The sequence below is a fragment of the Callospermophilus lateralis genome, chromosome 7, assembly GCF_048772815.1.
Source record: "Callospermophilus lateralis isolate mCalLat2 chromosome 7, mCalLat2.hap1, whole genome shotgun sequence".
Lineage (NCBI taxonomy): Eukaryota > Metazoa > Chordata > Mammalia > Rodentia > Sciuridae > Callospermophilus > Callospermophilus lateralis.
The window spans coordinates 125,344,448-125,361,611 of NC_135311.1; the positions used below are offsets into that span (position 1 = coordinate 125,344,448).

The following is a 17,164-nucleotide window of genomic DNA, read 5'->3' on the forward strand; positions in this document are numbered from 1 at the left end:
TCCTAAATAGCTGGGATTACAGGTGTGCACCACTGCACCTGGCTAAAATCACATTTGTGTCAGTGCATAAGTGCTTAGATTGGGGTTATTCTGTTTAAAAGGACCTACAACCCCACCCCCCACCCCACCCCCAGTGATAACAGCATCTCCCTTAGTTCCTGAAAACACGTTCAAGGTCATATGGCTGATACACAGGTTTGTTCTGAGGACAAGCATCATCCAAACTCCCGCAAATATTCTTTTTAAAAAATATTTTTTAGTTGTCAATGGATCTTTTGTTTCTTTTTATTTATTTGTGGTGCTGAGGATCAAACCCAGGGCCTCACACATGCCAGGCAAGCACTCTAACACTGAGTCACAACTCCAGCCCTCTGGCCATATTCTTAACCTTGACTTTTTTTTTTTCCAAGTGATTTTTATTATCATTATTACTATTGTTATTTAATTTGTAAGGGGATCAAACCTAAGGGCCTCATGTGCTCTTCCACTAAGCTATACTCCCCAACCCCTCTTGGTTGTAAAAAGTTAATTCTATTCATGTATAAATTAGAAAGTAGTTTATCTTTGCAAGCCACCCTACACATACCCCAATCTGGGGATTAAATTCAGGGCCTCATGCATGTGAGGTAAATGTGCTAACACTGAGATACAACCACAGCCCTTTTATTTTTAAAAATTTGAAACAGGGGCTGGGGATGTGGCTTAAGCGGTAGCTCGCTCGCCTGGCATGCACGGCACACTGGGTTCAATCGTCAACACCACATAAAAAAAAATAAAATAAAGATATTGAGTCCACCTAAAAAAACTAAACAATAAATATTAAAAATAAAATAAAATAAAAATTTGAAACAGTCTCTCCAGGTAGCTAAGATTGGCCTCAAATTTGGATTCTCCTGCCTCAGCCTTCCAAGTGAGTTGGGATTACAGGTATGAACCACCACACCCAGCATGTAAGATTTGTCATATAAACAGATGCACAAATGAAAAAACAACTTCAAAATGGTCCTGAAAGATGACATTGAGGAGGCCAATGATCAAGGAACCCAAAGATTAAGAAGAGTGTGAAAAGCAGGGAGGCAGAAGTCATTGCTCTCTCTCCTAATTGAAGGACAATCTGTATGTTGAAGAGAGACCCTGGGTATAACATCTTATTTGAAGATTCAGAAGACCGCAAAGATATGAGGTAGAAGGCCTTTTTCAAGCTCATGGGCAGGACCATCTGATTCTTCACAAGGGCAGAATTTATCAAGAGACTGGGAGAGTAAAACCCTTGAAGTCTGAGGGTCCTATCCCTCTCCTTCTATCAGTCAGGTATGCTAGAAAGAAAGGTGAGGTGAGACTTGGTGCATGTGAGAATATCCCAAAGCCTCAAAGGCTGAAGACAGAGAAACTGACCACAGCCGAGCTGGAGGAATCAGTTGGAGACAGGCTCTTCTGAATCAGATTCTTCCATATCATTGGAAAGCTGAGCTCTTCCTACAAAGAAATTTACTAATGTGTGTCATGAGGGGAAGAACATCCTTTGAAATAACAATCCCAGTGGCCTTTTGAATAAGTCTTAAAACTAACTAAATAAAATTGCATATATATATAAAAAAAAAACACCTTCAGAAATTTCCCATTTAGAGAAAAAGGTCTCATTTTCCTATTACTACCACACTGTCCAGTCTGCACAGTCTTGTGTGGACTATCACCAGACTGTCAGCTAGAGCCTTTGATGAAATGCACACTTAAATAATCTACATTTAAATTTAAAGTGGCAGGTTTAGTCTCCTGCTATGTTGATTGACTAGACAGATGCAGGTGTACTTTCGACTTGAGTAAGGTATCACCACTTACAGTGAAAATAGTTACTACTCTTAAAATTTGCTCCAGCCAGGACCAGAAAGGGCTCTTTGATGGCTCACCAGTCTCCAAAAACAAAGGGGTTCTAATGCCCACAAGGATGATCCCAGGGCAGTACAGGCAGTCCCTGTGTGTTATCTTCTTCTGGTAATGAGGATTGAACCCAGTGGTGCTCTGCCTCTGAGCTATATCCCCAGCCATTTTTATTTTTTAAAACAGGGTCTCAACAAGTTATTTGGATGGACTTAAATTTATGATCCTCCTGCCTCTGTCTCCTGAGTTGCTGGGATTACAGGGGCGTGCCACCATGCTTGGTTCTGGTCTGTCTTTTAACTTTGAAGAAGACGAATTAAGTTGGCTTCTAGTCTGTCCTTTGAGATTCCAGGTCATGTCCAAGGCAGGAAGTTGCAATGTAAGAGTAGTCCCAGGAGCCAGTAAGTCAGGAAGTAACCTAGGATATATCGAGTGACTGAAGAGCAGGTTTTCCAGTTGTACAAAAGTTCCATGATAGAATTTCTGGGTATTTTTTGTCTTGGTGGGAAGTCTTCCGCAAGAGGCGTCCAAGGCTCTGTCTCTAAGGATCTCAACAGTGGCTCTTGATTCTGAAGCAAGTGAGCTGGAAACCAGTACACAATAGGAGTGGAGGAGCCCAAAAATCTGGTGAGAACCTAGAAATCATAATAATAAGAAAACCCATACATTTATTGGAATGTCACTGATGCTAGCTGGATCAGTCTGGGGGGCTTCTCTGAGGCTGGGAAAACTATGGCCCAGTGACTGGAAATGAATTACACTGGAAATGCAGTAAGAGCTAAGAAACTGCCTTATAAAAAGATGTGATACATGCGTGGCAACCTCCATGTTACAAATAACCACACCTTTAGATTAATTACCACAATGATGGGCCAGTCAACATTAAACACTCTATGAAGTCTAATTTTAGCTCAGGGACTGGATCTATATTTTGGGCAGCAACTTGGGACTTGAAAATCTGAGGAGGCTCCCTTATTAGGTACTGGTCACTTATCCTACAGGGGTGGCAAAGTTGAGGGAAAGGCGGAGCAAGGGATCCTATGATTTGAACTTCCCCCTTACAGAAGTTCAGAGCCACATTTCCAAATGGACTCCCAACCAACCTGGAAATTCTAATGTGGCTGGCACTCACTCTATGAGTTAATTCAATCACAAACACAGAATGCTACTTCCTAATTTCCTCTCTTATCCACACAGCTCAGAGAACTTCACAAACACCAATGCTTGTCTTCAAGAGATAGATGCTGCTAAGGAGAGGTCAGCACTGGGACAAGACTTCCTCAAGGGATGTTGAAACTGGGGCCACAGTCAAAAAATTAGATGTGAGATCAAACCTCTCCATATTCTTCTGTATTGCCATCATCCCAAACACTGGACAAGATATCTCCCCTGAAAACAGCACCTGTCTGAGCTCAGAGTGCCTTCAGAAGCCAACGTGGGTATGTATGAGGGAAAGGTCCCCAGGATATCTTTGGTGCTTATTCCTACATTTCGGCTTAATTCACATCCTTTCAAAACTCTCATGCTCTCCCCTGTGCACAGAGTATTCCTCCTCTGCTTCTTATGTAAAAACTTCCTTCTTGCTCTTGAGGACCCTGCTCAAATATGGTATCTTTCTCAACTCCTTTGGTGAGTTAGCGACTTCTTTTTTTGGTTCCACAATAATTTATCTTTTTTTTTTTTTTTAAATCTCAAAACAGCAAGCCCACTTCCATCCCACTGTACTATAATTTTATCTGTCTCCCTGTTTATACCATGGGAGTCACTAAGGCAGCAATTTTATTGTACTCATGTTTCATCCTCAGAAGTCTGACCCAGAGTCTTTCTTATACAAACAAAACTCTCAAATAGTGGCTAACTGAATAAATTAGGTACTGGTCACTGAAATGGGACTTGTTTTTCCTGTCCTTGGGGTTTTGCCTGTATTCACATCCTCATCCCAGACAGGAATCCACCTCACCTGAACATGCATGCACAGACCTCCAAATAGCAGCAGCACTGTAGCATGAACCAGGTACACAAACACCCGTGGACTGAGGAAGCCAGGTTCAGGCTTCTCTAGAGCCTTATTGTTCTTGTTCCTTTGAAGCCCAAGTGTGAGGCAGAGCCAAGGGTGGGTGGTCACATATGTCCAAGTTGCCCAGGCAACTAATATAGCCACTGGTGCAGCCAGTAGAAAATTGGGTACCTGCCTAAGTTCATAGTATCTCAGAAAGCCAACATTCCAGTATACATCCTGGATATAGTTATATATTAGAGGAAGTTTCCAGGAGCACCACGGCGGCTTATTTCCCTCTGCAATCCGGTAGCCCTTGTCCACAGCTAACTGCACCAAGGGTTCAGGAATGGAGTGGGCTGAGCCTGGCAGACAGAACTGGGTGTAGGCATAATACTGAAAGAGGGCAAAGGGAAGGCTGAGTGTGAGAACTGACAGGCACCCAGAAGCCATCAGCTTCAAGAGTTGTTTCAGGGGGTTCAGCACCACAAGAGAAGAGAAAAAGCCTCGGCATTGATTATGCAGGAGGAAGCCAACACTGACCAGTCCATTGGAGCGCACTCCAGTAGCAAGAGCAAAGAGGAGCCCACTAGTCCAGCTTCGTCCCCGCTCTAGCTGCCCCATGGCGCTGAATGTCAGGAAGGCAAACAAAGCTTCTGAGTAACCAGCTACCAGGAAAACATTGGCAGGGCTAAGGCAGAAGAGCAATGCTGCATTAAAGGCCTGGCGGGGACAGCACAAAACCACACAGCTCAGGTCATGAAGTGCGACCGTGGCCAGCACAGAGAACAAGGAGTTGAGTGATGCTACTGAAATAAGCAGGCAACTCCGCTGGCTCAGGAGCCCCCTTAGGGGTCTCAATAGTTCAGTTCCCACCAACAGGGCCAGGGGGAAGCCGGGGAAGAAGGCAAAGTTGTGCTCATAGAGGTATCCATGCTCAGCAATGAACAAGAAGTGTTCAGCATCCCAGCGAGAGAGGCCACCCAGAAGACCTTCCACAAGCTGGTCCAAAGAGCCTGAGGGAGCTAGGCGGGGAGGAGAAAAGGCTTCTGCATGGTGATCTGGGATGATGGCATTGAAGAGGGCCTGTGGGGTGAAGAAGAACCAAGATTTCAGTTGAATAAATGAAAAAAAAGTATTACCACTAAATAAAAAACCTTGCGGGGAGGGAATCAGGAGCTTGGTTTTGGACTAGTCATATCTAAGTTGGACTCTGTGGTGCAAATGTCAATCAGTTATGAGGTATATGAATCTGCAGATGAGAACAGAGATCAGGTCTGAAGAGATAAACTGGCAACAGAAATGCATGAATGGTTGTTTACAGACTAAAGGAGATCACCTAGAGGCGAAGAACAAGTACAGAAGTAATTTTTGACAACTTAAAAAAAAAAGGACTGGGGATGGCCAGGGATGGTGATATAAGCCTATAATCCCCGTGGCTCAGGAGGTGGAGGCAGGAGGACTACAATGCTGAGGCCAGCCTCAGCATCTTTTTTTAATTCTTTTTTTTTTTTTTTTTTTTGTAGTTGTAGATGGACAGCATGCCTTTATGTGTTTCATTTTTTTTTTTTTATGTGGTGCTAAGGATCAAACCCAGTGTCTCACACACGCTAGGCAAGTGCGCTACCACTGAGCTACAGCCCCAGCCCCCAGCCTCACATCTTAATAAGGGCCTAAGCAACTGAGCAAGATCTTGTCTCAAAGTAAAAAACAAAAAATGGCTGGGGATATAGCTCATGGTAAAGCACCCCTGGGTTCAATCTCCAGTACCAAAAAAAAAGAAGAATGAATGAGAGTGAAAAGCTCTGTTAAATAACTCTCAAACACTACCGATAGGTCAAAGTTAGACGGAGACTGAAAACTGACCTTCAGTAGTGAAGGTACAGATATGGGTGAGCTGGGTTTAGCAATGTGAAGGTCACTGGTGATTTTGACTAGAACTATTTCAATGGAATTGAAGAGAGAGAAGTTGTCTCGACTGAACTCAATAGAGACCAGGAAAAGGGAAATTGGAATCAGTGAACATAGTCAATGATTTTAAGGTGTTTTGCTATGATGGGGAAGAGAGAAAGAGGTAATAGGTGTATGGCAATGTGGGATCAAGAGAAAAATTTTTTGGTAGCTGAATTTAGATTTGGAAATAAATATTTGCATGCTATTGGGAATAATCCAGTGAAAATAAAACCATTGAATATGTAGAAGAGAGGGAAGAATGGCTAGGCAGACAATAGGGGATGGAATCTGCTAGACAGGTAGAAGAGCTAGCCCTAATAAAGCGGATAGACCATTCATCCAACTTTCAGTACTGAAGGCACAAAGGTGAAGATTTAGGCAGGCTGATGGAAGTGGTGGAAACATGTGGAAGGTCTCTTCAATTTTTCTGAATTTTCATTCAGGAAGGCAAGTTATCATTTGAAAGTAATGGGGAGAAGTTGTTAGAGATTTGAGAAAAAAGGAAGACAAGTTGCCTATGACCCTAGCTCTCAAAGATAGGCTGTAGGACTGGAATCATCCAGGGAGTTTCATAAAATATTGATGCTTGGGCTAGGGATATAGCTCAAGCAGTAGCGCGCTCGCCTGGCATGCATGCGGCGCTGGGTTCGATCCTCAGCACCACATACAAATAAAGATGTTGTGTCTGCCGAAAACTAAAAAATAAATATTACAAAATTCTCTCTCTCTCTCTCTCTCTCTCTCTCTCTCTCTCTGTCTCTCTCAAAAAAAAAAAAAATGTTGATGCTTGGGGTCCCAACTCCAGATTTGATTTAAACAGCATTAGATTTTTTTCTAATTAGATTGTGTTTCTGATGTGCAGAAATTTATGAAGGAATACACCAAGATTGTTACATGGCACTGATGACTCCCTGGAGTTAGTAACCTTATATTAAAAAAAGACTAATTCACTGGGCATGGTGGCGCACGCCTGTAATCCCAGCAGCTCAGGAGGCTGAGGCAGGAGAATTGCGAGTTCAAAACCAGCTTCAGCAACAGCAAGGCGCTAAGCAACTCAGTGAGACCCTGACTCTAAATAAAATACAAAATAGGGCTGGGATGTCATTCAGTGTCCAAGTATCCCTGAGTTCAATCCCCAGTACTGCCCCCCATCAAAAAAAAAAAAAAAAAAAAAAATCCTCAGAGGAGAAGAATTACAAGAGTTGGGAAAATAGGAAAGATAGGAGACAGTGATGACAGAATAGGCTGCTTAAAACTGAAATTTGATAGCGAGTGGTTGGGTATAGAGGGTATTACTGTGAGAGTGGTGAGGACATCATCACTAGAAGGGAGCAGGACAATGAAGTAAGGGACCATAGCACTGGATATATTATCTTCATTAATATTGAAACCACAAAGACATCAACAGAAGTAATGCCAGAGAGAGTGACAGGGAACCAGGAGCTAAAGCTTTCAAGGAATAACTGTCATTGACAGAGATGATAGCAACAATGAAGTGACTAGGAATATAATCTGATGGCATGAGCTTTAGATCTGGAAGTACCGGGGGAAGAGGAAGAAACAATGAAATAGCATTTATTGCTGAAGGTCTTTTTGCCCCAATAGATTGTCAGCTATTCAAGAAAAAAACTTTTACACTCACATCTTAGCACAGATCTTGAAATACAATAGGTACCTAATAATATTATGGTGGTTGAATGAACTTCAGGAACTTGAGAAAGCATACTGTTTACAAAATCACCATCTGAATTAGAATGCAGTTGTCTTGGTTCCCTATCCCAGATGCTGACTTGCAGTATTGTTCCTTTGGTTCTGCCAATAACTCTACCAAGGCTGGTTCAGGGACATCATTGAGTCAGTCTCCCCAGCCTGGGAGTAGGAATATAACCTCATCTTTAACCCATTTCTCTTTCTGATTAGATTCTTTATCAGGTCACTTCAAACAGTATAACAAATGGAACAGGAATGACAGTCACAGATAATAGCCCTAGCCTCCAAGTTGAAGATACTTTAACTAAACCTGGAATACAACAGAGCCTGCTATGCCTGATATAATGGAGGAAGAGATAGGAAAGGTGGTTTCCACAAAGGAACCAGCTAGGAGGCTCACAGAGAATGGTGCTGGTAATAAAAAGGCATATATAATTATTTAATGTTACATCTCTAAGGAGTTGAAACATTCAACATGATTTACTCATTTATAAACATAATATTAAGGACCTACTGGCACCAGGCACTGTGCTAGGCACTGAATAGTTAATATATATGTGAAATTTGATTAAAATGTATATCAAGGGCAGCTTTGGGGGAAATGGAGTTGAAAAGGGTTAAAGGCACATATATGTGGGTGAGGTAGCAAGGGTAGACTCCTAAGGGGAGAGAAGGAGCCATTACTGACAAATGAATATACACAGATGGTCTCAGGACTTGCACAGTGCCACCTCCCTCCCACTCAACTGACTGATACACTGTTCAGTCTTCTGGTAGTCCAATACTTTGAGCTTCAAATCCTAAAAGTATCTTTGTCGAGAAAGATCATAAGATTATGGTTATTGCAGACTACTACCTTCAGAGGTAGGAAACCTGAGGTCTAACTCTGGCCCTTCTCTATAATTCTAGGGAAGTCATTTAACCTTTCTGGGCTTCTATTACTTCATGAGTAAAAGAGGGGATTAGAGTAATTTATAAGATTCTCGCTGACTCTTCAGCTATAAAGTCTAGGTTTCTATGGTTCTAACACATGGAGGGGCACAACAGGCAGGTAGAAAGGAGAAGGGGTCTATTCTTTGTGCATCATCCAGTTATGTAACAACAGCATGATCAGGACTAAGAATCAGAGACTGACCTGCAGCATCAGAGTCAGGACACGGCAGCTGACCGCAAACCTAAGCACTTCTTTCCGTGATGGATCCAGGGGCCACATAATCTCACGACCAGGAATCCAGGAGTGTTGCTACCAGAACTGAGTTTCCTCAGGTTTCTAAACTCCAAAATCCAAGGAAGAAAACGTCATACATGGGCCAAAAGCAAATGTTTAAAACATTCTTCATAGGAATCTCCCCCTTTAACATTACTATGACACATATGATAACATTACTATGATACTCTTTCCAGAGAAGAGTATCTTAAAGGCAGATAGGACCACTGGGTATCACTCTGAAGCAGTGTATTTTTTTTTTTCTTTTTTAAAGAGAGAGTGAGAGAGAGAGAGAGAGAATTTTTTTAATATTTATTTTTTAGTCTTGGCGTACACAACATCTTTGTTTGTATGTGGTGCTGAGGATCGAACCTGGGCTGCATGCATGCCAGGTGAGCACGCTACCGCTTAAGCCACATCCCCAGCCCCTGAAGCAGTGTATTTTTGTCAGACAACCTCCTCACAGATAAATATGAAGCTGTAAAAGTAAGCTCATAGAAAACCTTTAAAAGCCTGTTGAAGCTGGGCACAGTGTCAAATACCTGTAATCCCAGTGGCTCAGGAGTCTGAGGCAAGAGGATCACCAGTTTAAGGTTAGCCTGGGACATTTAGCAAGACCTTGTCTCAAAATAAAATTTTAAAAAGGTCTGGGGATGTATGTAGTACACTAGTAGAGCACTTGGCCAGCATATACAAGGTCCTGAGTATAAATCCCAATCCTGGTGGCAGGGGTTTGTGTGTGTGTAGTCTGTTCAGTGTTCCTATGTAGGAACTAAAGATCTGAGTTTAAGTCCTGTTACTTGCAAGTTCTCATTTATTCACTAAGCCTCAGTTCTTTTATGTACAAAATGGGATCTGACTATCTCTTTTGTCTGTCACAAAACCGTCATGATGGTGTAATGGGCTACCATGTGAAGTACTACACACATCTATGTTGTGGTTGCTATTATTTGATGTGTGACCTTTCCCTCTTGCCCAGAATAATAAACTAGCTCCCAAACCAGAGTCCCAAAAGTGGGGCACAGAACCATACTAGAAGGCCATAATAACTACACATGCCAGCTTAGCTCTCTGATGTGTGTTCAGCTGGTCTGTTAAATTAAGTGGAGAAGGAAAAGAAAACCACTACTCAGCAGGACTTCAGCCAGCTCCCATTGCTAAAACAAACTTAGGGCTAAGACAGAGTCTACTACTAGAGATGAAGAAAACTGTTATTTCCCATCTCTTTTTTGGAATGGTAGCAATGTATAAATAATTCAAACCCTTTGTGAGGCACAGAATGCATTTTAAGACATTTTTTACAATTTCTTGGGCAAAGTAGTAACAGCTCCTTCAGAACTTTCAAACACCAGCCTGGGAAATCAGAAAAGAGGGCAAGAACATCAGAAACAGTTTGTTGATTTTGGATGAATAACTATGTCTAGCTAAAAGAAAAAAAAAATATTGAAGCAGAGATATTTTAACAAGGAAGACTGGAAGGCTCTTTTTTCTAAGCTGGCAAATACCTACCAAACCTGTAAGTTTCAATTATTTCTGGAATTCCAACTAGACGTGCCATGCTTCACTGCCCTCTGACACTGCTTGTTTAGGCTGTTTGTGAGGACAGGGCTTCATAGCACAACTGTATTCTCAGGAACTAGCATACAAGCAGGATACAAGCCCGTATTCTGAACGAGCAGTAGTAGGGACAGGGCACAGTTTCACTAGTTCTCTAACTCGAGATATAAAATCACTGCTCCAGGTATTTCTCCCTTCACGTTAAGAGTAATATGACAAAGTCACAGAAGCCAGAGGAAAATAAAATTTCTCCAGAAAGGGAGTCAAGTTGGCCGAAAGCAACAGTACTCTTTTCTCGGCACAAGGGGGCGCTTGCTGCTTACTCCATCAACATGCCAGGAGGAAGGGAGGGGCCCCTAACTCTATCGGTTTTCTCAGGAAAATTCAGTTTTAAAGGTAAGCTTCTGAAACCCTCAGAGAGCGGCGATACTTTGTGAATCTGCTCAATATCCTCAACATCTCACTCGATGAATCGAGAGAAATCACAGGCACAACCCAACCTCACACTGATGCTTCTCTATCCCAGGGCGAGTTCACTTTATCATCCTTGGCTTCCCACCCACACGCAGAAGAGAAGTTGCAAACAAAAAAGCACTTAACCCACCTCTGCCTCTTGACCAGACTTGCATTCTTCCTTTCCTCTTTTCAGAGTCAAGCTCTGGCCTCTGCGACCACAGGAAATTTGTAGCCCACAATTAGTTCACAGATACAACAAGCAAAAGAAAGCCAGTCAATTCTCCCTCTCAGCTATTTGCCAACCTCACTTTCCAACAAACCCCTTGCCAAATCACTGACTTTCTTGACTGGCAGGGCACTTACGGATCAAATAGTTTTAGTCTTTTATTTTCCCGTGAGATAAACAGGCTTCAGAGATCTCATTAGACACTGTAAGGCCCGTATAATTACCATCGCCATTTTATGGATGTAGAAACTGAGGCTCACCGGGGCCAAGCGACGCACCCGAGACGACTTAAAAAGAGTCTCGTGTTCTCTGCTTTTTAAACCTCACCCCCAGTCAAAGGGTACACTCTCTTTCCCACACAGGACCATAACCCAGGTCTCCAAAGCCTAGTTCAGTACTTCCTCCAATGATAAGAGCTCTTGCTGGTATGCTTACGGTAGGTGGGCCCTATCTGGGAATTTGAGGAAGCCTGTTAACTGGAGGCCCTCGAATTAACATCCTCGGTGGGGTAAAGTCGCTCAGAACCAGGATCCTCAAGGCCTAAGGCCTCGCGGGCCGTCCCGAGCCAGGAGCCGCCTTTTGCCAGCCTTGCCATGTCCGGAGCCTGCTGCTTTTGGATACAGGCCCTATCAGGGTCGGGGCGTCGACCCTCACCCCAAACGAGCCTGGGCCCTGGGGACACTCCCGAGGGAGCCGGAGTCGGGAATGGCTACAGGGCCGGAAGCAGGCGAGGTCGGGAGGCCGTAAAGGAAGAGGCGGCGCCGGAGGCCGCCATGGCAGAGAGGCGGGGCTCCACGGTTCTCTGCAGCCTCCGCCTCATTTCTCTCAGCCTCGGTTTGACAGCTTCCCTCCCCCCAGAACTCCAAGGCTCCGGAGATGGCGTCCCAACCCTCAGCGCCCGCCCGTCCGGTCCTCCCCCTCCGGGACGATCTACAGCACCTCCATCCGGGGCCTGCGCAGCCCGCGCCTGCGCGCTGGCTTCGCCGACGGCGGCCCCGCCCCGCTCCTGCCCAGACTCAGAGTGGCCCCGCCTCCCTCCGCGGCAGCCATGTTGATTCCGGGCGAGCGGGGCGGGGACCGAAGCCTGGCGCGGCTCGGCGTAGCACCTTCCGGCCTTGGTGTGACACCTGAGGAGTTTTCTCTCGCACTATGCCTCTTCCCCACCCTCTAAACCTCGACTTCAGTCATTGTGCCGGGGCTGCAGTGTCAGCGCCTGCGCTCTAGTCCCTGTTCCACCCCGTGAGCGCTCACTTGAGTTCCCGATGTGGGCGGAGGCTCTAGTAGTTGGGGACTGCCCCGCGACCTCTTCGCAGAAGCCTGAGCCGTGCTTTCCCTGGTGTCTGGCAGCGACGACTCATCACGGGGCCTGGCACAAAATATACATTCTCTGAAAAGTCAAAGAAAAGCCTTCTTGGGGTTTCTGTGGCTAGCAGCGGCACCCTGCGTCCTGGGTGTGAAGAAAGTGGGGGATCCCCCTGACTTTCCCCTCCTGCCTTCCAGCGACCTCTGTCCTGCTTCAGACCCAATCCCCACCTGAGGTGGCCAATGAGCATGGTGAAGGAAGCCGCAGAGAGCACCCCCAGGACTCCTTTCTCCTCCCTCACTCCGTTTTTCTACTGGGAAGCGGGGCCAAAAAAGAAAAGAAGGAAGCTAACTCTAATAAACCGTCTGTTAGGGAGGGGCGACCAGTTGGTTCCCCTGTAACGGAAACTGTTAGAACAACTTTGCTCCCTCCTAAAAGGAAACAGATAATAAATCCTTCTCCGTTGGCGGATTTCTTGTTTCTTGGGCTTCCAAAGCCTTCTGTGGTTTCGGTTATCTGCCCTCCTAACGTAGCCAGGGTCCGGGTTAGCCTCTGGCCTCAGCCGGGCTGAGGGAGGGGTTTATCTTATACAACAGCCACTGGTGTGGGTGGGAACAAAGAGATGGTTGCTATCTCTTCAGGCAAAGAAAACTGGCCCACATCAGTGCTGTGGAGACCAAGGACTATCTTTTGATTCTTTTACAACTCATTTCAGGCCCTAAGACCTAAACTGCCCCTGATATTTGTTGTGCGTAAGGTGGACAAAGTCCAGGGCACATTTCAGTGGTTGTGTGGTGAAGAAGGGGAAAAATGGAGTTTAGAAGGCCCTTCCCCCAGGTTTTTCAGTGGCACTCATTTGTTCTCACTCCAGAGGCTTGTGCGTAAAATGGCAAAGCCTCGGGGCACTCTTGTGACTAGGGCCCAAGGTTGTGACTTGAATCTCTAGAAGCCCAGTGAGGCTCCAAGCAGCACACTTGTTTGAAAGGACAAAACTGAGAAATGAACTGCCCTTGCTCTGTGAATTCACAAGGGAAAAAAGACATGCATTCTCAGTGTTCCCTCTGTCCACATAAAATTTTCCTCCAGAATCTATTTGTAAAAAGGCAAGGGCTCTCTTGTGACAAGTCAGAGTGTTTTCTAAAAGCTCAACTGTCACCCTTTAGAGGTAGAACTTTGTCCAGACCTTTACCTCTACTTTCCTGCAATTTCTCTTGCCCTACCTTCTCTGCTGCCCAACCCCCTCCTCTTCCGCTCTGTTTCCTGTTTTATTTTCTGGCTCCTGCTCCAAAAGGAAAACAAGGAAGCTGAATCTTGTGCTCTCAAAGCCTGGCTCCCTGGCTCTTCTGATTGTAAGGCGGCTAGGTGGAATGGGAGGGGGTTCTGGGGCTCCAAGACTGTGTGTTGAATGAGAGAGGTGAAGGAGGCAGCTCTTTTCAGGCTGCTTTTAGAGTATGCAGCTAAAATGGAGCCTGCATCAACACAGGAGACAGCTGAGCTACCAGAACTGTGAAAAGCAAGTGAGACAGCCATCCCCAAGCCACTTCCATTAAGAAACAAATATCCCATACCACCAAGAAACATTTTCATAATACAAATCCCTAATCCAAACAATACAAGCAATGCACTCTCTATTTCTAGAATCCTAGAATTCAAGAGGGTTACATCATTTCTGTTCCTTGAACTTGCCTGGCTCTCGGCTCTTTTCCTCTGCTTGAAACATTCTACCTCCATACTACCTTTTGGTCAGTCCACCTTATTTGGGTATCAGTGGAAATGTCAGCTCCTCAGAGGGGTTTTTCTCTGACTATTCAGCCACCACCACTACCCTGTATTATCTCATCACCATTTTCTTCATAGCACCCTAACACCACCTGCCTATCCTGTCTGTCAATTTTAGTTGTTTCTCATTATCTGTTTCTCTCTTCTGGAATGTAAGATGAATGTAATAGAAAAGCAGGGGTCTCATTCACCAATGTATCCCCAGTGCTCAGGACAGTGCCTCGTGCACTGTGTCTCCAATTAAGTTCTGGTGCATGAGTCAATTTGTTAAACCTGATATCTATATTTTATGGACAAGGGAACTAAGATCACCAAAGGGGAAATGACTGACCTGAATTCACTCAGTGAATGGTAAAGATGGGACTTGAACTCAGGTGGCTTGAGCTTTCCAAGGTTAATCCTATCACTCTGTGCTGTTAGTCTTTCCTAGGTTTATTTCTTTACTTCTCTTTGTTCCACACAGCTCAGCATCTTTATGGGCTATGCTAAGAATTCTATATAGGGCACACGAAGTCTAAATATCTCCTACCTCTGCCAAATTCTTCTCTTACCTGTTTGATTTATTCAACAATATAGGAGTACACGCCATGTGATGGGATAAGGATGTAATACTAAGCAAAACAGACACAGTCCTTTCCCTGCTGGGGATGATAACATCTACCTCAGAGGATTTATGGTACTTGGCATAAAGTGTTTAATAAAGATGCTGTTATAGACAGGTGTAGTGGTACATGTCTGTAATCCCAACTTCTCAGGAAGGTGGCTGAGGCAGGAGGATCATAAGTTAGAGGCCAGCCTGGGCAATTTAGGAAGACCCTGTCTCAAAAAATTAAAAAGGACTCAGGTTGTGGTTCAGTGGTAGAGTGCTTGACTAGCATATGTGAGGCCCTATATTCAATCCCCAGCACTAAAAAAATAAATAAAAAATAAAAATACCCCCCCCCAAAGAAAAGCAAATGATGAAGAGTAATTTTTCCCACTGAAGGTATATAGATAGTTCTCATGGAGCACTCACCTTCCAGGAGCATTCTGACAACTCATCCTGTACCAGTCTTAACCTTGCTCCTGCCTCCACATCTGGAGAAGACCTTGGCCCCAGGCCAAGCAGAGGGACAGCCCAGTGTATATATCTATCTACTCCCAATTGCTGTTTCCAAACACTAAACTTGCTGCAGTCCCTGTTGAATGGAATTGGAGTAACCGACCCTCATTTGGGATACTGGCTCTAAGGCCATGCCCTTGTGGGGCAAAAGTGACCACACCAGCCTGATTCTTGGCAATGGTGCTTTACCAGAACTTCATGCTATTTCTTTTCACTGTAGATAAAAGGGTGTTCAATGGCAGTTTCAAAGGATGCTGGGTGACATTTACATCCATCCTCACAACTGCGGTGACATAAATCAGGACTTGAACATTTACCAAAAACATCCTTTTTGATTTCTGCTGGATCCTTGAAGATGCCCATCCCCCCTAGGTCAAAGAACCTGCCCTGACTCTAATCATAGGAGCCAAACACTGATGCTTCAAAGCCCTGGGGACACTTTTCACCCTTCCCTGTTTGCCTTTCAGTAGTTAGAAAACCCTGATTCCACTGAGAGGCTTGGTGGGAAGGCCTTAACCACTTGGGGGTGGCAGTGTCTGCAAAGGCAAAAGAACCAATGAGATTGAGAGTATTGTTTAGGCTGGACTTGGCTGCTATACAGCTATGAAAAAAGGTTAAGGTCATTTGGGGGGTGGGGAGGGAGGAGCCTGGGAAAAGAACTACTGGCCACACCCCTGGGTTTTCTACTGGCAAGGTTCTATTTACTTCTCAAAAGCAAATTACTCACAGCTCAGTGGTTAGCAGTTCTCTTGGCCTGTGGTAACTCCAGTCAGAAACTGGAGACCAGGCTAGGCTCCCCCTGCATTGCAGGAGAACAGATGAAAGGAACCCAGGAAACCCAACTCCTAGGTAATGCTCCACACCAGCCCAGAAATGCACTTTCCAGATTAGAAAATGGAGCAAGAGGCCCAGAGCAAAAATAGCCATTAGCAATATTGCATACCAAAATGTAGACATGAAAAAGTTCCCATTAACTTTTTTTCCAGAAGAGTCCTAAGAAGGCATCTTGGTTGACAAAGATTTTTCTCTTCTTAATACGAAATATTCATTTCAGTCCCTGACCCAAATATTAACAGTTGCACTTTAAAAGAAAATTTTTAGTTGTAGTTGGTACAATCTTATTTACTTTTATGTGGTGCTGAGAATCAAACCCAGTACCTCACACATGCTAGGCAAGCGCTCTACCACTGAGCCACAGCACTAGCCCCACCCCCAGTTGTACTTATTTTGATGAACACTTGATTGAAATTCTTGGAACAATTTTATCTTATGCAAAATACAATAAAAACCAACCTTGCGGGACTAGGGCTGTAGATCAGTGGTACAGTACTTGCCTTGCACATGGGGTTCGATCCTTAGCACCATATAAAAATAAATTTTAAAATAAAAATATCGTGTCCATCTACAACTAAAAAAAACATTTAAAAACAACAAAAAACTTGCATGTTGTGTTAGACAGCTAGGTTGTTACTCCTGGTGTTTTTCCCAGCTAGAGAGGATGTGTATGGTATACCAGGAAGCACATGGGCCTAGATCCAGTGGACCTTGCTTAGTATGTGGCTTAGAAAAGCCTTTCTCTTTCCTCAGTCTTTCCCCTCCAACTATAAAATGGGAGCCAGAATACTGACCTGATTTCTCCTGAGAAATCTCAACTTTTCCTCCCTTGCTTCCCTAAAGAAGGGGATGATTAGAAAAACTGTTTGTTGTGACATTAACCTCATAGAAGCAACTGCATCTAGCCGACATCTGATTCCTAACTTAAATTTAAGTAGATACTGTGGGCCAGGTTGTGCTTCAAAGCAAGGATGTAGCAATGAACAAAAAAATGCCCCTGGGCTAGGGATGTGGCTCAAGTAGTAGCGGGGTCCCCTAGCATGTGTGAGCCACTGGGTTCGATTCTCAGCATCACATAAAAATAAAATATATTGTGTCCACCTAAAACTTAAAAAAAAAAAATGCCCCTGTCTACAGTTTGGGTTAGGGAAAGGGAGAAGGGA

General features: G+C 44.4%; 1 protein-coding gene across 16 annotated transcripts; it reads right to left on the reverse strand.

Moving 5' to 3' along the window:
- Positions 1-2,026: 2,026 nt before the first annotated feature.
- Pigv (phosphatidylinositol glycan anchor biosynthesis class V) lies at positions 2,027-12,393 on the reverse strand. 16 transcript variants are annotated; one of them, XM_076860990.2, is made up of 5 exons: positions 12,235-12,393; positions 10,906-10,966; positions 8,673-8,807; positions 3,839-4,960; positions 2,027-2,513 (listed from the first exon to the last, which is right to left on the reverse strand). In XM_076860990.2, the coding sequence occupies exons 3-5, from the start codon at positions 8,748-8,750 to the stop codon at positions 2,232-2,234; spliced, it is 1,482 nt and encodes a 493-aa protein (XP_076717105.2). In that variant the 5' UTR covers positions 8,751-8,807; positions 10,906-10,966; positions 12,235-12,393; the 3' UTR covers positions 2,027-2,231. The 16 variants fall into 16 exon arrangements, with proteins under 16 accessions (XP_076717105.2, XP_076717101.2, XP_076717103.2 ...); XM_076860986.2 differs by having other exon boundaries at positions 8,673-10,097; XM_076860988.2 differs by lacking the exon at positions 12,235-12,393 and adding an exon at positions 11,923-11,977.
- Between the last annotated feature and the right edge of the window lie 4,771 nt (positions 12,394-17,164).

Coding starts and splice junctions, on each gene's coding strand:
- Pigv (XM_076860990.2), bottom strand. CDS start 8,750: ATGTGGCCCCTGGATCCATCACGGAAAGAAGTGCTTAGGTTTGCGGTC. Junction 4,961..8,672: donor TCCTGACTCTGATGCTGCAG/GTCAGTCTCTGA, acceptor TTCACCCCACAG/GCCCTCTTCAATGCCATCAT. Junction 2,514..3,838: donor GTCTGTGCATGCATGTTCAG/GTGAGGTGGATT, acceptor TATGATTTCTAG/GTTCTCACCAGATTTTTGGG.